Genomic DNA, 26,592 nt, shown 5'->3' on the forward strand with positions numbered 1-26,592 from the left:
AAGAAACAGCAGAATTATTGTTGACCTCCTCTGTTGTACTTAATTTGTACCTGTTGGCAAAAACTCTGATTCTGTTTTACATGATTCTCTGGGTCTGTCTTCTATTAATGCAATTATTGTCTCAATCTACAGTTAGATAAGTTTGAGAGTAGTCTTTGAAGCACAAGGAAGGTGACGTGCTGGAGGAGGTGTCTCAACTTCTCATCCTTTACAGAAAAAACATTGTGTTGGAATTATTTCTAAGTGTCACTAGCTCTTTCAACAGATTTGTGTGGGGTAATACTTTTGTCTTGATCTGCTCTGGGAACTTGAAAAGATACTTGGTTAAGAATTGTACTTTGAGTTTTCTCTTTCTGGAAACAAAGGCAAGAGAAAACTATTCATGATTCTCATTCTGGACTCAAATTCACACCCAACTTGTCCTCTCATCAATCTGCAAAAATCACAGACTTGAAATAAAAGGTGCTTGGTATAAATAAAGCTTACAGAATATATAAAAATAGAAGTGTTCCATCTAGTTTAAGTAATGACAAAATAAGTGTCTTCAGAGATTTATCAGGACAATCAGCCACCACCAGAGATTATCAGTTATTGGCAAAAATAATCAGACTATCATTCTTAACTGCAAGACACTACCTAGACACAGATAACTTCCAGAACATGTCCAGATTTGGCAATTATACTGAAGTCGTCAGGTAATGTAATACATCTTTAAACATTTAAACATTTCCTTCTTTCATCTATCTGTGATGTAAAACAGCTCCCACCCACTTGACATTATAGACTAAGTGATTCAGATCTATTGGCTCTTGGTTGTGGAAAAATCTGCCTGGAGGTCTGCTGTGGTTCATACCACAGGCAGCCATCCTTTTTTTGCTCTAGTTAACTTCAGCAGGCGTTTGTACCCTTACTTTCAGATGCATTTGATTAAAGGTCTGCATGGAGTCTTCTGCAAAGTGTAAGGACCTCTGACACTCCATGCACGTGGGAGCCTGTCTGTGAAAGTTATCTGTCCGCTGTTGTGTGTGAGCAGAAAGTAAAGGAGGTGACTGCAGTTCAAAGGCCAGAACTGATAAATACTGAGAGAGCCTAGAGGAGGCTGTTGCTGCCACTCTGACGGTAATGCTGTGTGAACACCTTCCTGCCTGCTGGAAGACCAGCAAATTGATCTAGCCCAGAAACTGCTTTAGGAGTGTCAGAGAAGTTCTGCTGTGTCCCTGACTGTGTTTCCTGAAACGGGAGACTTCTCCCTGCCCCCCGTTTCCTGTACACAACAATCAGACTTTAGTATTGTGACTTTTCTGATTTACAGGCCCACATGAGGTCTTTTGGATTCATTATGCATGAGCAAAAGTATATCTGGGAAAGAATTTTTTTTTTACTTTTTTTTTTTATCTTGCACTAAATAGTTTAGGACTTGGGGTTTTGATTCCTTAAGTATTTTAACAGAAATGTATTTTTTCATTTTGACAACTCTCAAAAATAAGTTCTTCAAGAACCTCCTACATGGTATGTATTTGCAATTTGTAAACAATCTGTCAAAGAATTATTTGATTCAGTGACGAAGCAGCCAGCTATTTGCATGTCATGAGGTCTAAGGGAAACAAACTGACCCTCAGCCTTCCCCCATCCAGCCAAATTCTGATGGGACCCTCAAATAGCTCTGGCAAAGTGTTCTGTTTCTTTTGGACTTGATGAATGCTTGTTTCTGTGAAGACGTGTAATTATTTCTTCCTTTATTTTGCTTCACAAGTTACCAAGAGAAGCAGCTTAAAACAAAATGTGAGTATTGCGGGTCTTTTCCATTATTCCTTTATCTGATAATCTTTAAATGTGGTAGTATACAAGGTAACTAATATTTTGAGCAAGTAAGCAGGAACTCTTTTCCTCACACAAAAACCTGCTGATTTAATTAGATGCAGAAACCTACATGTATAACAACACTGTTTTATTTTGTGTACCAAAAAATACCACACCTTTTTTTGGATGCAGTGTTTTCCATTCTATTAATTGGCTCACTAATTTACGGAAAAATTGTTTGGGGTTTCCTTCGTAATGAGATGAGTATTAATTTTGTTTACTCCAAAGAACAATCCAACAAAAATGCATATGCTGTTTCCCATGACATTTTAAACCCCATTTTCATCTCCCTTCAAGCTTTCATAGCTATGTGCTTTTGCAATAAAAATTTCTAGATAATGTGTATCAAGCTAAGTCACTTGTTTCTGGCATAGCTAATTTTAACATCTAACATGGATTGTTCTTGCTTTTTTGCTTTTGGAAGTAAAACCAGCTTACAAGATAACTTTTATAATAAGTCAAAATATTGCTGTAAACAACAAGTATCATCTCCTAATTCTCCCTCCATAAGATACTTTGGTTTACCTTTCAGCTATTATATTTTTAGGATCATAATTTTGTTTGGAATTTGAAGGGAAAAAGTAGTATGGAAAGTGTATACCACTGTTTACTGCAATGGTTCTAGAAATCTGTGCCTATACTGCAGATTTAAAAAACTGTGGGTAGCGGTGGCAATAGTTCTTAAATTACAGTCTGTGTATTAAACTGTACTGCTATCTGATTTCATAATAGCAGTCTTTCTAAAAGCAAGGTTAAAATTAAACTTGGACAAAACTAGAAAATGTAATTTCCACTTTGATAATATAAATACTTTAACATATATTTCTTTAACTGTCCCTGTTGTTAATAACAGGATGGTTTTATATCTGGAGCGGGTTGCTAAATCTCTTACATTTAGAAAGCAAGTTTCAGATGCCTTTGTTTTGTTTGTGTTAATATTTTTCTTCGTGTGACAAGCTGGCATTTCTAGAGTAACAGTGCAGGCTGTAGTGGATTTAATATATTAAAATTATAATAGATTGCTGATGGTCTTCCCATGTAATTTCATAACAGTATCAGGAAAGTCACTTTGATTCAAAGGTGTTTAATTGGTAGAAACTTAAGATGACATACTAACAAACTTGTAGGATTAGAGAAAAATTAAATCAAGAGCTGTGTGAAAGAGATTCTGATCAGCTGAGATCTATTTGGTCTCCAGATTATTTGCAGGCAGTCATAACTTACAAAGCATATATTTTTGGTTGACTGGGTTGGACATGTTCTGTGGGTTCTATACCAATAATCCCAGCTTTCTTCCTGTATTTTTCCCTACTTGAGTTTTATTTCTCTAAAGAGTAGTTTAAAACTTTTAGTATTACCAAACCATGGACAGACAGAAAGAAATGTAAAAATCTCAACCAGAATGCTTCCAAATATCAAGCCCAAAATCAGAGAGGACATTCTGCACCTGTTTGAATGAACAACCCTCCTGTTGACCTGAGATCTAGATGCTGTGAAGGCTTTTAGATTTCCGCACACTTCCCTACCAGTTTAGCGGAAAATGATGTCTTATTGTCTAATTCTAGGATGCTCATAAAATTCATGATTTCCAGTGCAACCATTCTATTCAAATCTCTAAAGCCCTAATTTTGGAAGTTGTGTGGCAAAATGTTGCTGATACTCCTCTTGGGCTCCTGCAGATGGATTCATTTTTTGGGAACAGGGCACACAGCTCTTATGACAACTCCTTGTTTCATACATTTGTGTTTTCCTGTAAAACGTCAGAGGGATGAAATAAGGAGAGTTTTGTGGAAATATGCAAACATTACTCCAAAAACACAAGGTAATAAACCTCCATGACATAAAATTCTGGAACAGAGATATAGTGAAGGACAAGACTACTGCAAAGCCTAACTAAGCTGCCTCAGTTGCCTTCATAGAGATGGCTAAATTTAATTTCTGATAGAAATTACCCTAGAGAGGAATCCTTTAACTACAAAAATTGCCTTGCTCATTAGCCTCACTAGACTTAGGTTAGTTTTTGCGAATATCCCCATTCACTGATGCTGTACAGTATACATCAATTGTCACCCCTTCTTGTTTGCCTTTCTTAGACTGAGAAGTTGGGTTTTTTTTTTTTATTCTACTTTCTTCCTAGTATGTTACTTTTATTCTCAGCCATTGTTGCCTTTGAGTTTGAATTTGTTCTGGGTCTATAGATAAAGACTAGTAAATTCTTGCACATCTCAAGAAATTGCTGGTAATGGGTCTGAACATGCCGCCCTAGCAGGTTGCTGGCCTCACACTTTGAGGCTTTATCACTCAGAAAAATATCATCTTCCTGTAACATGTCTTTGTACATAGGTAGCAGAATTGATAGCAAGAATGAGCAAGTGCCAGACCATAGTGTAATTGTTGACAGAACATTTTGTGTAAGAATATTAGTCATAACCTCAGAGTCATTAAGGACAGTTGCAAAGTTTGCAAATAGAACATTTTATTGCCTCAGCTAATTTTGGAAGTGCTTTCTACCTCCAGCATTCGAGGTTGACCACCTTTGTACAGTGCTTTTAACTATCCTGGGTCAGTGCCATGGATACAGCCTGATGAGCAGACCCATCTAGTGGCAGAGGCATAGTGAGTGGTTTCTTTTGTTCTCATTGGTACAGGTTTGCTCTATGACCTTGAGGAAGTCAATTGCTTTGCTTTGACAAGCATTAATCTTTTCTGTAGGCAAGTATCTCACAAGTCTGTTTTAGCATTACTTTATAATTGTTGTTAGAAAAACATCCTGAAACCTTTGAAAGGAATGCTGGAAAATACTTCAGAAAGTTAGATTATAATTCTATTTATCAGAAGCCCAGAACAGTATTAAGCTGTAAACATACTTACCAGGACCTCATTCTTTTTCAAGTAAGCTCTTCAGATTTCAAAATCAGCCACATCGTGATTCATTTTTTTATTAAAACTTGCAAAACTGCAGCATAATTATAATTCTGTGAGTCTGGTTTGCATGAAAAAAAAAAGACAAGTTCAGAATAAAAACTATTTCATGCTGATCTTCTAATTGTCCTTCTTTGTTTTGTTCGGTGCTTGAAAACTGAGGAACACTGAGAAACATTTCAAATTAAAAGCTTGAAAGTTTGAGTTTGTTGGATTTTTTTAAAATATAGTAGCAAAGTTCTTAGTTTGTTTAATCACTTGCTTAGGCTTATTACAGAAAATTTACCAACTTTTACAGAAATTAGTAAAAAGAACTTGGATGGTATTTGTTCCTTAATACAATTTTTGATACTGTGTTCCACTCTTCTCCTCCTCAGACCAACCTATTTCCCCACAGCTGGTTAGAGTTATGGTCTCTGAGCATCATCCTATACTCAAACCATTGAGTTCCACTGCAGGTTTGCAAAGATGGTTTCTACATTCTTCACATCACCACTTGAATAGACTTTACAGATTTCAATGGTCTGATTGTTCCACAATAACCTTGAGTTAAATAGTGTGTTTTCAAAATGTCCCTAAGTGTTAGAAAGGAATTTTTTCATTCTTACCAAATCTCCCCCAGCATTCTAAGATTTTAGTAGTGCTTTTTATTTCTCTGAATCAAATATTGAGTGTCTTAGATGTTCAGATCAACTTTAGTCTTAATTTTCCTTCAATCAGAAAAGGGCAATCCTACACTGGAACCAACTTACAGATAGTATGTATTTATAATCATAGAAATAAATCCACTCTGAAAGTCATAGTACCAAAAACAACAGGAAAAAAGAAGAACTTTTCCACATGTCAGAACATTATAAAAATCCCAACAGGCAGTTACTGAAGGGTCAGTAACCTCACATCACAATAAAGAAAGACAGAATACCATGGTCATTGCAGGGTCTAATTTTAAATCATATCCACTTTTAGGAAGACAATTTTAAATTGAAATAAAGTGTTTAATGGCAAGTGTAGAGACTTTAAGGACTAAGGGAAATGTTAGGATACCCAGTCACATAATTGTTAAGCAGATTTTATCTCCTAAGTTGGCAAAACAGGTAAGGTACGAGGCCCAAAGTTTTCAAGTATGTGGCAAAGGCCACTGGCAGGACATGAACAGAACCCAGTGCTGAGTCTCTCTAAGGGCTGGTCGATGTTGCTGTCACAGAATGTGAGAATTGAAGTTAAAACTGAGGCAATGCCATGTTATACTCTATCTTGTTTGACAGCCTATTATCTACTCTACTACTCAAGACTCAAGAGGTCTTTAATTAACATTTTTTGCTTGGTTAATGGATGATGCACAAAGTAACATATTTAAAGAAAAGGGGGAAAAAAGAGAAAACCACCAATATTTTTTTATCCTCATCCTAGTGGCACTGTTGTTTTTCCTTCCTAGTAGAGGACAAACACAAAGCCAAAAACCTCCACTCCCTGTCCTTTCTCCCATCAACCCCACTCCTGAAAAGGTTTGCTACCTTCAAAAGTCATGTTGCAAGCTCTCTTCTAGAACTGAGGTTTTATATTGTGAGTCCATATATCCTTTTACGGTGTTGGAATGAAATGTGCTAGATAACTGTCAACAGACAATATAGGATATGATGTAAAAGAATGTGCTTATTTGAATTTTTATCCTTCTTTTTCCCAGCCTGAAGGTCAGCACCCTGTCCTTGATGCACCTACATAGTTAAACTAAAAAGGTTTTCCTGTTAACAGTGTGTTTAAAGCACCCAGGGCAGAAAATAAAAGCAAAAAGTCAGTCTGCTATAATTCCACATGGTTGGTGATATACACAGTCAAATTGCACTACTTTGTAACTGCAGCCTCAGTGCAGATGTTGAGACTTTTTAAGTGAATTGTGTGTTGCATTCCCCAGTACATATGAGCACATCAACCCTAACATGCAGAATTAAAACCTAATGCAAAAAATATTAAATCACCTGACACCCATGAATTGAGATAAATTATTCAGCTACATTAATTTACATACATATGCAAGTGTTCCTGGGGACTTGTTCTAAGAGAAGACACAGCAGGTGGTCATGTAACACTTAGGAGGAAGTAGAATGAAGTTAAATAAATCTGCTTCAGAATACCCACAGTGTGTTCTCATGCTGATTTTTTTGTTGTGAACTTTCCTAGAAACCTTTCTTGCTTTCTGTCTCAGTTATATCATATAACCTGTTCAATACTGTAAAAGCGGTAGAATACAAGGAGTGATAAATCTTTCAGATTTTCTTCCCCAGTTTAGACATTTCATGGTCTGTCTACCTAGCAGATGCAATACATGCATATGTATTTTAATATGGCTTTGTTGTTATTATTGTATCCCTGTATTCCAAAGACAGTGCAATTGCAGAGGATTAGTGCTAAGTATCATACTGATACCTACTGTGTTAATTGTCATCAAAACCCCAGAGTACTTGCTGTGAAATTTGGATGTAACTAGCCCTACTCAATGTTTCTTCCCATTCCTTCTCTCCTTGTTGCCCAGAGAACTTGTGGATGTTTCATCCCTGACAGTGTTTAAGGCCAGGTTGGACAGGACTTTGATTAACCCCTAGTCTAGTGGAAAGTGTCCCTGTCTGTGGCAGGAGGTTTGGAAGTAAATTACCTTTAGAGTCCCTTACAATCCAAACCATTCCACGATTCCTTGGTCCTGCCTCTTGATACTGCCTATCTCAAAGCCTGTTTTCCCTTGGGAAGGTCTGGAGACTGCCACAGCAGCAGTCACCTTAAACATCACACGTAATGTGAAGACAGTGTATAGATGCTGCTTTTGCAGTGGCCAGCATTCCTTAGACTGTATGTACAGCAGCGGCTTCACAAACTATGATTTCTGTTGATGTAATAAGCAGCCCAGGGCATGTCTGCAGAACCATATCATCTTTGTTTTCAGTGGAAAAACTTGATAAGATGGTGGCAGCCAAGCCCTGATGGAGCACTGCAAGCAGCAAAACTGTCCATTCATTGGGCTTACAAATCAAACTACAATGATTGAAGTAGGGATCTTCCAGACCAATACTACTGACAGCAGCCTTCACATTTCCCAGGCTGTAATGCCACCTAACTTAACACAATCTGTTAACAGGGCTGAGATAAAAAATGTGGGATTTGGTTCATTTTGATAAGGTGTCATATTTTTATTAAAAGAGTGTGCTGTGGCTTGGCTTATTTTTTAACTCAGAAAACTAGGTCAGTTTGGCATAGCACAATTGGGAGAGAATGGAAAACCTGTGCCACTGCAGCAGATGCCTTATTATCACTTGGGGGGTTTATGTTTGGTTTGGGAGGAAGCAGGTAGTATTTTTTTAATAGGGTAATGAAAATCCTTTCCAATTTTAGCTTGCTGCTAACATTGTTGCTGATGACGATCTTTTTCTTTTTGCTCATTTTATTTCTTAAAACGATTCTAAGTAGGTCACGAGCTTTTAAATAACCCAGCTAGAAAAAGTTTTACTGCATGATCAGTTGCATTTTTTTTACTATTTTAATCCTTGAAATACACGCATTCTCACACAACACAGTACTCTTCATTTACCTTGCTGTTCTCGAAATAAAATGTAAGGGTGAGGAAAATCCAGTCTCTGCATCTGATCCATCTGCAGCCTCAGCGTTGCCTATTGAAGTTCTGTTACTTCTTGTTATTGGCAAGACTGTTTCGTTTCATGACCTGTGAGCACTTCACTCACCCTTGTATCATAGGCATAATTTCTTACTTCTACTGTTTATCTTGGGAGAGTTTTCAGTCCCAAAGGCAGGCTTGTGTCATTTTCAGGGAGATGTGTTCCTGCCTAGTGTTGTTAGTGTATGTCCCTTCCAACCCTTAAAATTCTATGATTTGCACAATAGGGATGAACTCATTGGTGGAAGTCTCAGATCAGGACATCAGTGCATGCCTTTATTTGAAACTTTCATTTTCTGTTTATTTAAACACTTTTTGAAGTATTATTCAAAATTCCCTAATCACGGATTGCACATGAGTGTGGAGGCAGGAAAGAGGACTGGAAAAAACAGGTGGAAAGCACAAGGGGGAAGACTTTGCATTCATTGCTGTGGCTGTGATCAGTTCACATCTTAACTTATTCAGTCCCAAACACTTAATGTTTCTCTTTCTCTTTTGAAGACTGTAGTACTTGCTGGGTTCTACTTTAATAGAAGGGAAATGCATTAATATTTCCATGTAAGTACAATATGCTACTCTTTGCATTCCCACTATTTTAATTAAGAAACAGTAACCCAGTATAAACATTCTTCTGCACCTGTTTTGTTGCTGTGGGAATGACCACTCTCCTGCTCAAACAGTCATAAGGGAATACGAAGGGTTTGTAGACTCTTTCACCCTCCCTCTTTATCATTCAGCAGTGATACACTTTCCTGTGGTTCATCACACAGTCACTTTGCATATCCCCTTACTGAACCTCCTGAGACTCCCTCTCCCCACTTCTCCAGCCTGGCAAGGTCACTTTGGCTGACAGCACACCATGTGGTATATCAGCCCTTCCTACCAGTTTGGTGTCATCTGCCAATTTGCTGCAGGTGCACTCTGTCCCATCTCCAGGTCATAATGAAGATGTAAAACAGTATTGGTCCCACTGTCAGCCCCTGTCAACATTACTTTGAATTGTCTCTTTTAACATTGTACTTGGGATTCACTAATGACTTATCCACATCTTGGGCTCATGGCTGCTTTGCTTTTGGGACTCAGGCAGCTGAAGCTAATCAATTTTAAACTGTCTAAATACCTTCTAAATATCTAACTCACCGGTTAATTTAGGTAGACTTTATCACATGGCCCTTTGGTACCCTATGCAATCCTCAAGCCTGTTTTATTGTTTAATATGGGAAGTATGACTGAGAATACTGACAGGATTTTACATTGCAAGGTACACCAATGAACAGCTGAAGTATTTCCTCACTTCTTTTTAATGCATAAATCTGACAGTAGTCAGAAAGAAATGAGCTCTATAATGAGCACAGGAGAAAACTCTGGATCTACCAGACTATGTGAAAATCTGTAAAAGATATAAGTAAGAATTATTTCATAAAAAAAAAAAAGAATTTGGATGACTACACCAGCATTCGGGTTTTTATGGTGTAAACAAAGCAGACAGCAATACCAATTAAGGAGAAAATTACAGAATTCCTGAGATGCTTGATCCCCTAGCTAAGCCACAGCTCTTGTCCTTTTTGCTTGTAGTCATGGGGTGTGTAAACACAGTACAATTCAGTATGAATTACTAGATCAACCTCTAAATGACCTGCTTTGACTAGACAGCCCACCAAAAAAATGTCACTTGTGGACCATGAAGCAGTATAGTCAGATTGTTACAGTAGCATCCTGGTTGGCATCCATCCTGGCTGTATAAAGGAGCATGTCATCAGTGAGAACTCTACACTCACTCAGATGTTTCCAGGACATGATGTTGTATTACTGTACTGTGCCACAGAGATAAAACAGCTTGTTAAAAGTTAGCATCTGTGTCTCTGCTTTCCTGTAGGTACTTGTTCTGATTTGATCTGTAATACATGCCCCTAAAATTCCTATTGCTTCTTTAGCCATTTTTAGAAAAGTAAAAATTATAGGACCCTTAATGTATGCTCTCACAAAAAAAAAAAAAAAAAAAAAGGAGTGAAAATCAAGCCAGCAGATTCATGAAAATAATAAAAATCATGTTAGAAGGTAAAAACATGTACTTACTTGAAAAGGAGCAAGTACCTAGGGTAGCTTTCAGGGGTATCCTTATAATAGATCAAATTGTTTTTCTTATCCTTCGGGCTTGTTCCAAGAATTTTTCTTTCTTTATGTCTCTTTAATAATGAGCCTTATTCCAACTATTGTATGTTCTTAATGAAAAAGATGGTGAAGTTCAATGGGAGGTGTATTTAGATTGGGAAATAGTGCATTGCAATTGTTATAAAGTGAAAGTTATAATATTTTTACCTCTATGTATATATCTGTAAAAAGATGTATATATTAATTCCCATCTAATTAATATTAATCTTTCTGGGTTTTTTATACTTATATAATGTAAAGGGAATCAATATGTATTTATAGAAGATATCAGGATAAATTTGCTGGGCTTTTCAACTCCAAGGATAAAACAAGCATTCTTTTCCTGATGGCTTCACATTTATCAAGATTCACAACTTCATAACCATTTTCTTATGTCTTTCTTCAGTGGAAGTCTTCTAGTGCTCAGTATTTTATAGGAAATCATTCAACTCTACAGAAAGCCGCTGTCCTAATATGTTGTAGCTAATTTTACCTTAACCTGCTGTAACAGCAGCTCTTTTGTTTTATTCTCATCTCTTTTATCATTCATACCATGAGACTGCTGCATTCTCAAATTTGACCCCAGGGATTCCAGTTACAATATCCTCACATCCTTGGCAACATCTCGCTGCACCTCCTTGGAATATTCTAATGCTACAAATTATATCACATATCCATGCCTACTAGGTACATAAAACCCAACAGTTTTGTTTAAATTTAAATAACAAAATCATCTTTTCCCAAGGAATGAAGACATGGCAGTCTTTCCTTGTGCCTAGGACACGAGTTAGCAGTTGGAATGCTAGAGTCAGCATTTCATTCCATGAGAGTGAACAGCATCAGATCCCCAGAGATTTCATAAGTGACCTTCAAAACAAAAAGTCTAGCTTCCAGCAAACTTAAAGTAAACATATTTCTCTAGAGATTAAGATCAAAGCACAAGAAAAACATTCTACTTAACTACGTGGTGCTCGTACTGTTACTTGTTTATTGGAGCAAGGCTAAGTGGTGCTGGGAGAGATGAGATTCACTTTTGTTGCTTTATCTAATGCTCAAGGCACTTCTCAAAGGCTACTCAGACCTTAACCAAAAAATTTTCAAAAACTTTATTCTTTTTCATACCATCACTGCTTCATTCCCAAACATGATCTTATATTATCATGGGTCAAACTCTGAAGTCTTTCTGAAGTGAAGCCTTGAGAAACTTGAGCATTTTACTAGAGGAGCAGCCCAAGGACATACTAAGGCTTTCCCTCTGGTCTTGGGAGTACTTCTTCAAAGTTCTCAAGCAACCGCTGTCATCAGCATAACAGGAGTAATAGCACTTTGCTCCCATATCCGTCTGGGGGTTTAAGAGGATAGTTACATTAGAAATTCAAAAGTTCTGAGGTATTAACATAGTGGGTCCTGTTTGTGCAGGCAGCCTGAGCTTATTGGAACAGATTGACTTTCTGGGGAAAAAAAAGGAAAAGAAATAATCAAGAGAACTACTTCGTAAAGAAAATTATTTGGTATGCACAAATTTTGACATCTGTAAAACCTGTTTGACATCCATTAGAATGAAAAAACAGAGATGTTTCTGCAGATATAAGAAGCTATTTGTTAGTGAGATTTTTGCAGCAGAAAGCACTATAAATAACATAAATTCTTCATGCATACCCTGTTAGGACTTTGCTTTTGCCATTTTCAGACTAAGATGAAACTGTGTTAGGAAGCTGGAGTACTGATCGAGCAAGGAGGAGATCAGAAAGGTGGTTCGCTCAGGGTTATGCTCCAAGGCAGCTTGTAACTCTTAATTTCCACAGAAAAATGAATGAAAATTCCTCTGAAACTCAGTTTCAAACCTGTCATATGACCTTGAATATGGATCACAGTTAACCACAAACATTCCTTGATTATCTCCTTCAACACCAATTTATTCTCCCTCCCCAACTTAGAACAAAATGTGCAAAACTTAACCTTGGTTTCGGTGATGACTATAATTGTGCACTAAATGCATTGAGCTCTGTCTGGTTTTTATATGTCATGTTGCATAAATGTACAACTTGATGGATGCAATTTTCTATAAAAAATGGATTCATTTGTTTTTACTCTCAAATCTCTGATCTTCAGGAAATGGAAGTCCAGATTCAAATCCTGTTATATTATTATTATTACAAGGATGTCACATAAAACACATCTGAAATATTTTTAAGTGAGTGTTTTTCCTACTGATATGAGTTACACATTATTTTATTTCTTTACTACACCCTGTCTTGGTTGGCAGTAAGAAATACATTAAATACATTAAATCAGTTCAACGCTAAACATTTTCAATTTACAGGAGCAACAAGTTTTCCATAGTTTGTGCCAAACAATCAAATCATTATTTTTGGTTTTATATAAGTATGATAGTCTCTCTCCCTGCTCCCTTTCCACCATTTTATCACTACACCTCCCAGAATAGATTAAAGAATGACTGACCTTATGCATTGGTGCCAGTGGAGACCTGAAATAATAGTTCTTTTCTCATGGTTCAAATAACCATTTCAGTTTAGATCTTACAAAGCAGAAATCCAGAAAATGGCTTTTTAAAACTTAACCATAGGTATAAGACAGGCAATGAGCATATTAAAAAAAAAAAAAAAGTATGAGGATATAACTCTAACTGGACTGGATGTAAGCTTTGTCATGGTTAAGCACTCACTCAAATCTTGTCCTCCATATGCTTCTTTTCCTTACTCTTAGTCTTTTCATCTATTTAAGATAAATAATTTGCACTTTTATTCAAAGTGCAAAAGTTTCAGCTGCTCAAAGTCAATGGTATATAAATATTTCAGGACACCTTCCCCAGTTGTTTTCAACTCCTCTAAAATTCATGATTGCTGGTGCTGCCAGCAGCTACACCCAGTGAGTTTAAGAGTTTTAAGAGTGCAATCCAAGGAGTCCAGCAGATGTTTTTGGGGTTGCTTCACTGTGAACTTTCTGGTTTCTTCTTCCTTCATTTCCAGGAATCAAGACCCAATTTTAGCAAAGTGCTGATAATCCAACCAGCAACAAGAAGACTGAAATAGTCTTCATCTTCACAATCCTTAAAACATTTAACATCGCAGATGTATAAGCAGCTGAGGTTTGGGTGCTTATCCAAGCCTCTTTAGCCTGAAAAACTGAAGGATGGGAAATTTGTACAACTGACTCTCAATAGATTTGTGGTATTTCCTGCACTTTTCTGGCATAGCAATATAAACTATCTCACATTATTTTGGTACTGCCAACATGGAAACCAGCAATAAAAAAATATGTAAGAAAAAACATCTTTTCCAATAACAACAAGGGAAATTTTCTTTGAGTTATGATTTTGTTTGGCTTACGATTTAGTTTATTTCTCTTTATATTTTACTCTTTTGCTATCTAGGGGTATTTGTGGGACCTTACATTGCCACCAAATATTAGCAGACCAGTTGGGATAATGTGAAAAACAGTCATATATTCTGGAGTCTTCCTTCTGTTTGATCAGGTAGATGTGGGAATACTTTGAAGAGGAAGGAATGAGCAGAAGACAGAAATAACAAAAGAAAGCCAGGAAAACACTATAGTGCTTGCCCCTTCTCTTTGGCCTTTTAACTCCATAGCTGGTTTCATTTTTGAATTATTGCTGCTATCTCCATTGCCTGATTTCTGGATAAACCATGTCTTTAAATCCAGTTCATAATGCTCATAATATGCCAGTAGTTTTACACAGAGAATGTGAATATGGCTTCATTTTCTGGTCTCTGACCTGAAATACTGTTAGCACTATTAGAATAAGATGAAGCAGTCCTCTTGCTGCCCATCATGCAGGTGATACAATACACAGTATATGTTGTGAAAGGCTACCATTTTATTACAGAACAATCCAACATTAAGAAATCAAGAGCACTGCAAATTACCAAAAAATGTCTGTCTAACTTTCATAGGTAATGCAGCATTGCTTATTATTTGACGAAAGAAATGGTCATCCACTGAATTGCATAATTTTTCCTTCTTTCCAGATCACGTGGAAAACCCCAACAGAATGAGCAGCAGTCACACAGACTGTCATTTCTGCCTGCAGTCTCTTCGTGGAAGGAAGTATGCATTAAGAGATGAAAATGCTTATTGTGTTCCATGTTATGACAGCCTGTATGCCAACTCCTGTGAAGACTGCAAGCAACCTATTCAATGCAGTTCCAAGGTAAACTTTTAGCTTTCACTTCTTGTTCTTTGTTAAATTATACACAAATTCAATTTCCTTAATGCCAGATTCTATATCCAACCCTCTGCATATCTCTGTATTGCAGAAGAGACCTAAGCATGGCAGTTGTACATCCACACACAGCAAAAAGAAACGGTGCTATTTTCCCTGAATAGGAAAACTCTGGAACCAAAGATTAGGAAATATACCTCAAGCATATGGCAAGGCTACGGCATAGGTGTGGACCACAGTTAGACTTCACCTCCAGTCACTCACTGGCTGCAGAGACTGCTCGGTGCTGGAAGGATGATAGGGTGCTAATGTAATTCAGTGTATCAAGTTGAATGAAACTGGAGTTTCTGAGAGATGTCCACTGAAATACTATTTTTTGTATTGAATAAATTACTTTTCCTGTAGGTGTTGACACAGAGATGTCAAGCTGAAAAGAAAACATGTTTATAATTTGCATATTACCTCTGTCTTTTGGAATTTAAGCATTTTTTAATTTTTACTTAATTCCATGCTATCTTTGCTCAGCATGTTAGTGGCAGTGTTTCTGACCTTGGCTTTCTTGTCACCTCTCCTTTTTCTTACAATATTAATTAATAGTACGAGTTCCTCTGTAGTCTTTGACAGGGCTTCCAGCACCACATACTTCAATTTAAAGTGTATATATTTGATTTTAAATTTCAAGTCCAGATGAAGCCTATGAAAAAAGTCTTTGCTTTGCCGGGTTCACCATGTGGGGCCCACCTTCTCCCTATATTCTTTCGAAATAAAAGCCAAAAGTTTTTAGAATAGGCCTCTTTGAAGGCTTCCCAGCCAAAGCGCTTCAAAACACGTTGTCTGAGTACAGGAATCACCCAAGGAAAATGCTGATTTGGACGAAGACACTCCTCAAACTCTCACCAGTATTTTTTCAACAGCAAACTTGAACATGCAGCATCAGTCAGGTTGACCTGGATAACATGTGCATTGAGGTCACTAATTGCACTTTTAAAATCAAAAACTAGTGACAGAATTACCATTGTTAAAGAATGTACACAAAAAGTCATGTATTTGGACTGAATGGAAGTCAAGAATGGGAGAAAACAGCAGGAGTGATAAGAAAGGAATGCAACAGGCCCGAGTCATCTGGAAAAGTAGCCCACAAAATCTACAGCCGATTGTCTCACCTCTGCCAAGGTTCTAGAGCTTGGCTTTCTTCGTCTCCTTCTTACCCACTCCTTACCACAGGCTGGTCTGGGCTGACAGCCGACTTCCAGTAAAGTTCAGAGTGCTAACTAAAACAAATTATAGTGGTAAGTGCTCAGCCTCTTCTGAAATGAAGCATGGTATTTCTTTCAATTTTAGCACTTTAAAATTTGACAAAGGAGAACAATGAGATTGGATTTGTGCCCCTTTTGTACTTCTTATTTATAAAGGAGACCTGGAAGGGTCTGGTTTATGTTCTAAGGTGGGGGCGTTTTTTGGAGGTGCATTTTAACTTGGTTTGGTAACCTTGGAAAAATTATATCTGCTGTTTTGTCTTTTTTTGAGTCCTTAGTCAAGGTCTCATATATATACTGTTAGCTCTTTCATCCCCTAAAACAATGATTTTTTTAATCTTCCTAATAATCATTTGTTCTCAATGAGATTTTAATTGCTTGTTTTCTGCAATAACATGATCTTTCTTTAGTGTTTTGTAGTGTCAGCTAGAAGAATAAAGCAGTAACATTGAAAATGTATGAGGTTCATTTCAAATTCTATGCAGAATGAACTTCTTGTCAGGTGGTCTGTGCACATCAAAAATGTTTATCACTTGTTTCCCCTTGAAGACCAACTGCAAAATATAAAATGAGTCTTCCAAGAAAAACATACCTCTGATGTTACATAAGGAAGGACCATTGTATCTGCCAATGCAGCTTTTAATGGCCTCTGCAAGAGATCTACAAAACAGTGTGACATGGAGTACGTACATCATTCCTGGGCACACTTCTGGCTGGGCACATGTGTCATTTTGTCAAGTCACCATTGCAGTGCTCTCCACTTTTCATTTTAATTCTGTGAGGAGCTGAAGGATAAAAACACTGTGAAGAAATGTTTTCATTAACGTGAACTTACTTTCTCCAAGGATCTGGCCTACAAAGGCCGCCACTGGCATGAGGAGTGCTTCAAGTGTGCCAAGTGCAGTTCCTCACTGGTGGAGAAACCATTTGCTGCCAAGGACGAGGTCTTGCTGTGTACTGAATGCTACTCTGATGAATATTCATCTAAGTGTTTCCACTGTCAGAAGACCATTATGCCTGGTAAGACAACAGGGATGCTTTTAGGCTCTTTCTCGGAAAAACAGCTACAAGGACCTTGAATTTTGGAACAGCTTTGAGGTGACTACTCCACTTTTGTGTATAGTACTCTCCCAATAGTGAGGAGAGAGCAGGCAGATACCTCTGATTTAGCACTGGCAGGTATTATGAATCCTTATTAAAAATATTAATAGTTCAAGACTGGGTAAAATGAGTTCTGCATGTTTGTCTGTCACATTGGCCAGACCTTGAGTTTATGTTCTTTATACCATTTCTTTACTCAGAAATAATTTTTATTTAAATTGTCAAAGCATGACAATCTCCCTTCAAATCATTATCAGCATTTTTCCTAAAAAAATACAAATACACTTGTGTTTACAGTAGGTTTACTGCCTGCCATTAGCAAACTTGAAAATTCTACACTTTCCACTAAACTGCTTCTCAGTAGTTCAGGACATCCTCCAGGCCTTTTATTGCTACCATGCCACTAAAGATGATGCAGCAGACTGGGCAGAAGCTGCCTCTTCAGAGGCATCTAAGAGAAGCTGCAGCACTGTAAGTGGCAAAATGTAGCTGCTTGCTTAGGAAAGAAGAACACCAACTTTTGGAACAGAGAACTACCCTTAATGCTTGAAACATTTTACAGATTCTGTGTATAACTCTAAATACCAGCTGCAAATTTTCTGTCATGGCCTCATGACTATTAGTTTGGGAATCTTTGGTAAAAGAGATCAGTAAATACATAGGAATTACATAGGAATTTTCTCTTTCAGTAGATCTTAATACCAGACAATAAAGTCCAGGCTGTGCAGAATGATTGTCATAGTGTGAATGCTAGTTATTGATGTCATATTCAATCTGTAACATTGATTTTTAGTTTTACAGTTTATTTCTTTTTCAGGACAGGCAAAAGCTGTAAAAGAGGAAATAAATGTTGTAGCAATATAGTTGTGTTCAGTTTAAGGACTATATACTGCTTAAATTTTATATAGTTTACCAAAATGTTGTCAAACATGCACACTTTACTAGATTTGATGAGAATAGAATTTACTCAGGTTTGCATTATTGTCTTCTAGTGTATATTTCTGTTGCAGGATTTGCCCCAGAGTCTAGGAGTCTAAATGCTTGCAGCAAGTGCCCAAAGTGCAAACAGAGAACTGAAGTGGCAGGGGAACGCCAGACTGTCTCTGTGTCATTAACTTCCTTCTCACCAGCTCCCCCCTAGCTCTGTGTTAAAAAGACCCAGTAGACAAAGACAGTGAAGTTAGCCTTCTGACCACTGCGATGAAGATGCAAATGTTTTCTGTTTAAATACCATCAATAGTTTTTCTCCACTAGTCCAGGAAACAGGTATTATGGTATTAATCAGTTATACCAGCAATTCTCTTCTTCATGTGGAATGGACGGTAAATAACCTTGCACCTCTCTCTGCAGTCTGATGGGAAGGAAGTTATGATGCAGATTCACTGGTGAAATTATTCTCAGAAGTATATGCATATCTTAGACTTGTACTTCTACCTCAAGAAATACAGGACATCTCTACACAGAGATAAAAGCTCTGAAACTCATCTGACTGACATTTAACTGAACAACTTTCTGTCCTTACACTGCATTGAAAGTATCTAGTTAAACTTGATAAAAAGAACTGATGATCTAGGACAGAAATGATGAGGTATAAGAGGAGGCAGTGTAATACACTGTACCACAGAAAAAATATTTACTTTTAAAAACTTGCCCTTTGAAGCTGATTAAGATAAATAATGCTTTTATAAATGAAGGAATCTTAGTTTAAGGAAGACAAAAGACAATAATTGGTGTAGTAAACATCCAACAAATTAATCTCTAATTCATAAAATTCTGTGTACATGAACATTATCGCTGAGTTGGCTGGCTTGAGAGAAACTGAGTAACTGAAGCATAATCACAAAGGAATCCCCAAGGATTCATGTAAGGACAGACTCAAAATCACAGCTTAGGCAATTTAGCACATCTTTTGCCAGGTGATTATCCGGATCTGAATGTGTTCTTGAAATTTCAAGTACATTCTTAGAAGCTCTATTAAATTGAAGATTAATGCCTTCTTGCATAATCTGATACTGAGATAGAAGGTTGAAAACAAGAGTATTTCCAACATTGAAAACTTACATTACAAGGCTATATCTGGGGGATTGTTCATTTTGGTTTTTTCAGGTTCCCGTAAAATGGAGTTTCAGGGGAGTTCCTGGCATGAATCCTGTTTTGTTTGCCAGTATTGTCGGCAACCATTGGGAACAAAACCCTTAATCACCAAAGATAATGAGAATTACTGCGTGCCCTGTTTTGAGAAGCAATTTGCTCACCATTGCTACTCTTGCAAAAAGGTAATTAAACATGTAATGCAAAAACTGCCCTAATGAGGCAATATTGCTCGGGGGGGAAAGGGCTGGGTCATTCAAAATGCCTGGTGAACTAAGAGTAAGAGCAGAGTCTTCTTTTGACATTGGATGCTGAAAGCCAACTGCAACACTGTCAGCTGTCCACTCTGGTTAATTTTAATCTAAGATATTATCTTTGAAATGCACTTATTGACCAAAACAACCGTTTTGGGCTTTTTTTGTTGCTGATTGTGACTTTTAGCAAAGGTTAAACAGAAAGTTATGTATAACCCTTGTTTCCTGGCAAACTCTGATTATGCTTTGGTAATCATGCCTCTCTTTCCATCAGTTTTATGCATATATTCACATGCATAATAAGTCACCTAAGCTGAACAAAGTATTTACAGTCTTGCGTATTTTTTTCCTTGAATTGTAACAGACAATAATCAGATCAAGTAACATTCAATTGTGATAACAGTAGTCAAGAGTCCTGCTGCTTACATACATGATACTTTCCCTCTGGCTGCCAGAAAGCTTGATTTCAAATGAGTTTTTCTTTTTTCCCTGAAGTATGAATAAATCAATTCTTCTCTCTCTCAATTTCCGATGTTTTAGAATTGTCCCTGGTTGATGAAAACAATTCGAAGCATCATATTATTCATCATATTATTCTAATGTGACACTCCTCTCTAGGGAAGCATTTTAAGCTGCTTTTTATGGCAGAATTTAACTTATTCTTTAGTATCTGTATTTCTCTGGAAGCAAGGAAAAAAAATTCTTTTTTTCACTTCATCATATAACTTCTAATTTCTATAGTTATTTAATGTTTACCTGACCTGGAAACCTCTACCTTTAGCAAAAGCTTTTAATTTAGGGAAAATATGCTGCCTGTTTTTTTCTTCAGTACTTAAAATTTAGAAAGTACTTCTACATGTTTCCATGTCTCTACACTTAGCCTTTAATTTGCATTAAATGGTCATATGACAATTATAGTAATTATGCTTGATGTTTATCAGAGGCATTGAGAATAGCAGCACCTACCAGAAATAATCAAGATTTGCTTCTCAAAAATTATGGGAATGCCAAGGATCTCCCTACGTAGTTAAAACAATTTTACTTCTTCAGCTTGCATCAGTTCCTATAAATGAGAATTGAGACAAAAGTGATTAAATTTCCAAACTGAAGCCATGAATTTTATGCCAGTGATTTTTAGATTTTAATGTACAGCAAACGTGACTTCAAAATAGCCCAAAACTGGAATGTTAAAGGGTTCAGGAACTATTTAAATCTTTTTATTGCTTGACATGACTCAGTGTCCTTCCCAAGGGAAATTATATGATACCACTTTTACTTAAATTTCTCCACATTTTTCTCCTTCTGTTCCAACTATATTCATTCATTCATTCATGCACCATTGTGCATGTGACTTGACAGTAGAAACACTATTTTACAGCTCATCTATATCTCTATAGAAATTCCTCTGTACGGTCTCACACAACTTCTGTGAAACCAGCTCTTTACCACACATATGGGAGCCATAGAAAACTGGAAATTTCCCTCTTCAGAAATAACCAGGGCAGAGCTGTGAGTGAGTTGCTGGGTTAAAAGTTCATGACACCACTAAACACCATTTTTTCTTCTTCTGACAGTGTAAATCTCCTTTCTGTTTTACTTCTGCTTTTTTACTGTCTTTCTTCCCATCTAAAATACTATTTCAGTTGCAAGACAGCAAAATACCAGTACCAGTTGGAAATTAATCATTATCTCAGCATCAGTTCTCTCACCAACTGTCCATCACTGAGAATGTATCTTTTGAGAGCATGCCTGATTTTAAACCTTTATCTACAGTACAATAGAAAAATATCATTAGAAGATAGCCTGGTTATTAAAAAATATTATGTTATATTTTGATAGAAAATTGAGAATAACAATCCAGTAGCATATTGAGCTCAACTGCAGTTAGTCAAATTGAAAATTCAGATGGAAAATAGTTGATGTGACCACACACTCTCTCCTCTTGTGCAAATGGGAAGAGCATAAGCAAATGGAAGTACTTAGGAAGGGTTAGACAATCCTTAACAATTCACACCTTTGTTTCATTGCTCTATCCTTCTTTGTCAATACATTAGGTAATAACTTCTGGAGGAGTGGCCTACCATGACCAGCCTTGGCATAAGGAATGCTTTGTTTGTGCTGGGTGTAAAATCCAACTGTATGGACAAAGTTTTATCTCCAAAGATGAGTACCCATACTGTGTAGACTGTTTCAGCAAATTTTATGCAAAGAAGTGTGCTACTTGCAAGAAACCTGTTACAGGTGAGTCTCATCTTCTGGAGGGGACTAGACAGTGATGAATCATTAGTCTCCTCTAAAAGCAGATCTTTACTTTAGAAAACACCATTAAAAATCATCCCATCACAACAAAAGATTGAAGGATTTGACTACTAGAGAGATAGTCTCTGTATCACATGGAACATGTCTTTCCAGGACATAGTGATCACACATGTTCCCTAACTGCTGAGGAGTCATTTTATGTGCTGAAAGGAGTTCCTCTCCCATTTGATTTAGTGCTTTCTATACTAAAACTCCACCTTAAGAATATAAAAAAGGCATTTTTTTGCTCTTCCCAGGACAGTACACACAAGTCCCTCATGTCTGTAATTTCTACAGTTTTATTTTTAAATGCAAATGTGATCAAACTGAACACAGATTAACTGCCTGCTGGTAAGGCACACCTGTTAAATTAGAAAGCTTGCCAAATGCAACAATGCCCTATCACATGCATCCTTGTGTACTTAGATCATCTATAATTAGATATACGTGTCACTAGTCTATGACAGCTGAAGTTTTCTGGGAGCATTTGCTAGTGTTCTGCATTGTAATTCTATTATGTGTGGACTAAACAGTTGAAATGTAATGCCTGATCCTTAGAGGTGTATGCTGCATGTATCAGAGGACAAAGAAAATGATGATTTCCCAATCAAATGTTCCTGATTTTAAAGAAAAAAAAAACCACAACAAAACAAAAAACCACAAAACAACAACAAAAACCAAACCAAAACACAAAACTAAACCAAAAATAAAAAAGAAAGAAACAAACAAAAAAAGTCCATCAAGTTCAAATCCCCACAAAACCTACAGATTTTATTTCAGATACTTGTGCTGGGAACTCCATGATCTGATAATTTCCAAAAGACTCTATCTTGAAGAAATTTAGGTGGAAATTATTACATCTCATTCAATGTTGTATAGAGACTATATGTATCAACATATTGCAAATAATTTTTGTAAGAGTTTGCTGCTAACATCAGCAAATCTGAATGGACATTCTGATAAACCCATTGTGTTCTGAGCTCATAATGGGATATGCGAGCAAGCAAGTGACCTTTGGCTTTACTTAAAATATTTGTCAATGTATTTACTTTTGAAATTGTGGGGGGAAATTCAATGCAGCCAAGAAAGAATATTTTAGACTATGAATTTTTGTTCATTTGTTTGTTTGCTACATGAATGACAACCTAATCACACACCAGAAAGCAATCTGTTTCATCTCTGAACTACGTCCAGAAATACTGGATTCACATCTTCTTTTTCGTAATCTCTTTCAGCTCTTGGAAGCACCAAATATATCTCATTTGAAGAGCGTCAGTGGCATGGGGAATGCTTTAACTGTGCAAAATGCTCTGTCTCACTGGTGGGCCAGGAGTTCCTCACTCAGCAGGATGACATCCTTTGCCATGAATGTGGCTGTGCTTTGTAGTTCTGTGGAAAGCCGTACAGCTACATTATCCTCACTCTGTAACAACACAGTTCATTACTCTACTATAAGAACACCATATAAAAGATATAACAGTTATTTAGTCATTCAAGTAACTTTCCCTTAGCAGTTTAATTCTATCATAGTTGTCAGCTGCTTATACAAAAATTTAAACAGCCCCATACTGGTTAAGAAAATGATGCAGGAAATACTCATATATACTTTAAATCTAACTACAGTATGTTTGTCTTGTAACACACTGCACTCTGCTGTTCGAAGCGTAAAAATTTACCTTTCATTTCCCATTAAACCAAGGTGGATTGTGACAAGTCTGGATGGTATATCAATAATGATGAGGCATTAGCATTGTTTCACAGATGCAGACCTTGTCATGGGAAGCTGGGCACATATGTTTTCCTATTGGATCATAACATTGATGAGAACAATTAATAAATATTATTTTTCTACTCATTTTGGGCCCAAGGGATGCTGACAAAGCAGGCAGAAAGTGTGAGGAGGAGGTGCTTTCACACTGAGGACCACCGAGTCAGACAGGCCAATTCCAGGGCCAGATAAAGGTTTCTGCCCTCCCCTTACTGGGATTGCTCCTCAAAAACATAGTCTTTAGTCATCCAAAACACTACAGCACAGGTCCTTTCCCAAAACCGGGTAACTGTACTTAATTTTTCAGGCATAGCTGTTCTAGAACATAAAAAATCCCATAATTTGAGCTACTGCAAGAAGTGAGGATTGCCCGAGACTGAATAGTGCTAATGCACATTTTCCCACAGCTAATATACCCTAAGACTCTTCATTATCTTCACTAGACCTTTAAATACATGCATGAAATATTTATTTTTATTAGCAGACACATGCCAACTCACACTTGTCCCTTCCAAACCCCTCTGACAGCAATCAGAGCAATGGCCTTATCATTTCAACCCTGCTAGATCTTTGAAACACAGTCCATCATTTTTCTTGTAAATGCCTGCTTGTGGACAGCAGGCTATAAGCTCTCCAGTACAAACACCCAATTGATTTTCCCATGTGCCACATGTATTTGCCAATAGTATGCCAAGAATGAATGTTATCATTGCAAGCTAGGCAGTTCTTTCTGGCAGTGTGAAGTCTTAGTTTCTACGTAGGTGGCTTTGAGAAGGTTCTATCTGCTTGCTAAGCTTCAGCACTCAAGTGTCTATTATTAAAGGCCATCTAGAGCTGAGTTACAAACATATATCTTCTTCCTTCTTCCATAATGTATGTTGCAGTGGCCTGGTTCATGTACTGGGCCATGGTGAATGGAGCAATGATGATGAGAATGGCAGATTCTGCACTGTTCACCATGGAGTCCTCATCTACCTGTCTTTAAATCACTCTTCTTTAGATTCTTCCCTTAGTGCATAGGGTTATTTGGCTGACATGAGTAGCCTTTATCCATAGTGAAGACAGACATTACTTTAAGTAGAAAAGTGAAAAAAATATTAAAAAAAAGAATATGTGTGCACAGCTAAACCAAAGCTGAAATGCAGCAGCATAAATTCAACATGGATAATGACTGACCAATGTGTACACAGCAATTTGTTTTTCAGTCAATAAAATATTATCTTTTGCCATATGTGGTGTTCATTTTTGTTTTCAGTTTCTTCTTTCATGGCTCTTATTGCATTCTAGATTTTGATGAGTTTATGCCTTTTCATTTTATCCCAGCTGCTTCCTTTTAATATTTACAAATCTTGCATGGCTAATTCAGGTTCTTGGTAAGGCTTAGATTCCCATAAATAGAAATATGGATTTGGTCTTTTGCATATAGATACATATATATATATATATATATATATATACACACATATATGTACATATGTGTATATACATACACACACACATAGTGGCTCACAGTTATGTATGATGTTCCAAAAATTTGCACTGATTTATCAGAAATTTGCATATTAGTAAATATTAATGGTCTTAAATTTTTTAATTAAAATGATGAATCACCATATTCAGGCTTATCTGTGGGGTGTACCTTTTGTTTGTTTGGTTTTTTGTTTGTGTGAAATAACATTCACTATATTGCAAGAATGAGCCCTTCGTTCAGTCTTCTCTGAACAATCTTCCAGTTTAATTACAAACTGACAGAAGAATCACCAGGCAGACTCCTAAGACATGACACAGTCACAGGTCAGACACACTGATCATGATAAACCCAGTCTGCCAGCCTTAACATTTACAAAAATTAAATTCTTCTCTGACTCATCAACTAATTATATTTTTAGAAATACCAACTAAATTATTTATTTCTTCTGCAGTAAATACACTGCAGTCAAATCTGAAATGGAGAATTTTAATTTTAGAATAATAGTAAGAAATAAATGTGTTTGCTATAAATAGTTTGAATAAAAGTTATATTAGATAGCAAATTGCTATTTCTTGGTCTCTATCACCAGCTACCAATGCCTAAACATAAATACAGTGATACTCTCGTGGTGGGCTGACCCTGTCTGGACACCAGCTGCCCACCAAAGCCACTGTATCACTCCTCTTCTCAGCTGGACAGGGGAGAAGAAATATTACAAAAGGCTTGTGGGTTTAGATAAGGAGAAAGAAACATCACTCAACTACTGTGACAGGTCAGTCTTCACTTGGAGAAAAATAATTTATTGCCAATCAAATCAGAGTGAATACTGAGAAAAAAAATTAAAAACAAAACAAAACAAAACAACCCTTTCCCCCCGATCTCCTTTCTTCCCAGGATTGACTTTACTCCTGAATTCTCTGTTTCCTCCACAGTGATGCAGGGGGATAGGAAAGGGGGTCTGCAGTTAGTTCATAACGTGCTGTCTCTGCTGCTCCTTCCTCCTCAGGGGAAGGACTCCTCACACTCTTCCCCTGCTCCAGTGTGGGGGTCCCTTCTATGTGGTGCAGTCCTTCAGGAACAGACTGCTCCAGGGGGGGTCCCACATGGGGTCATAAGTCCTGCCAGCAAATCTGCTCCAGCGTGGGCTTCTCTCTCTATGGGGCCACAGGTCCCATCAGGAGCCTTCCCCAGTGCAGTCTTCCCATGGGGTCACAGTCTCCTTTGGGCACACAGTTGCTCTGGCATGGGGTTCTCCAGGGGCAGCAGGCAGATAGCTCCAGCATGGATCTCTATGTGTTGCAAGGGAATCTCTGCTCTGGAGTCTGGAGAATCTTCTCTGGCTCTATCTTCACTGACTTTGTTGTTTCCAGGGCTGTTTCTCTCACATATTCTCACTTTTGGCTGCTGTTTCTGCAGCAGTTCTCCTTCCCTTCTCCATCCTTTCAAAATCTGGTATCCCAGAGGCACTGCCACCACTGCTAATGGGCCCAGCTGTGGCCAGCGGTGGGTCCATCTCGGAGCTGGCTGGCACTGGCCCTGTCGGACATAAGGGAAA

General features: G+C 37.3%; 1 protein-coding gene across 3 annotated transcripts; it reads left to right on the forward strand.

The window, feature by feature from the left end:
- Positions 1-1,456: 1,456 nt before the first annotated feature.
- On the forward strand, positions 1,457-24,797 carry FHL5 (four and a half LIM domains 5). 3 transcript variants are annotated; one of them, XM_071547854.1, is made up of 7 exons: positions 1,457-1,509; positions 1,754-1,782; positions 14,605-14,786; positions 16,900-17,074; positions 19,262-19,431; positions 21,555-21,741; positions 23,034-24,797. In XM_071547854.1, the coding sequence occupies exons 3-7, from the start codon at positions 14,628-14,630 to the stop codon at positions 23,183-23,185; spliced, it is 843 nt and encodes a 280-aa protein (XP_071403955.1). In that variant the 5' UTR covers positions 1,457-1,509; positions 1,754-1,782; positions 14,605-14,627; the 3' UTR covers positions 23,186-24,797. The 3 variants fall into 3 exon arrangements, with proteins under 3 accessions (XP_071403955.1, XP_071403956.1, XP_071403954.1); XM_071547855.1 differs by lacking the exon at positions 1,754-1,782 and having other exon boundaries at positions 1,470-1,509; XM_071547853.1 differs by lacking the exon at positions 1,457-1,509 and having other exon boundaries at positions 1,691-1,782.
- The last annotated feature ends 1,795 nt before the right edge of the window (positions 24,798-26,592 follow it).

This window comes from Pithys albifrons, chromosome 2, assembly GCF_047495875.1.
Source record: "Pithys albifrons albifrons isolate INPA30051 chromosome 2, PitAlb_v1, whole genome shotgun sequence".
In the NCBI taxonomy this organism is placed as follows: Eukaryota; Metazoa; Chordata; class Aves; order Passeriformes; family Thamnophilidae; genus Pithys; species Pithys albifrons.

Bases quoted from the DNA above. Each gene is read 5' to 3' on its own strand.
- FHL5 (XM_071547854.1), top strand. From the start codon at position 14,628: ATGAGCAGCAGTCACACAGACTGTCATTTCTGCCTGCAGTCTCTTCGT. The intron at 14,787-16,899 runs GTAAACTTTTAG...ACTTTCTCCAAG, and splicing joins CTATTCAATGCAGTTCCAAG to GATCTGGCCTACAAAGGCCG. The intron at 17,075-19,261 runs GTAAGACAACAG...TGGTTTTTTCAG, and splicing joins TCAGAAGACCATTATGCCTG to GTTCCCGTAAAATGGAGTTT.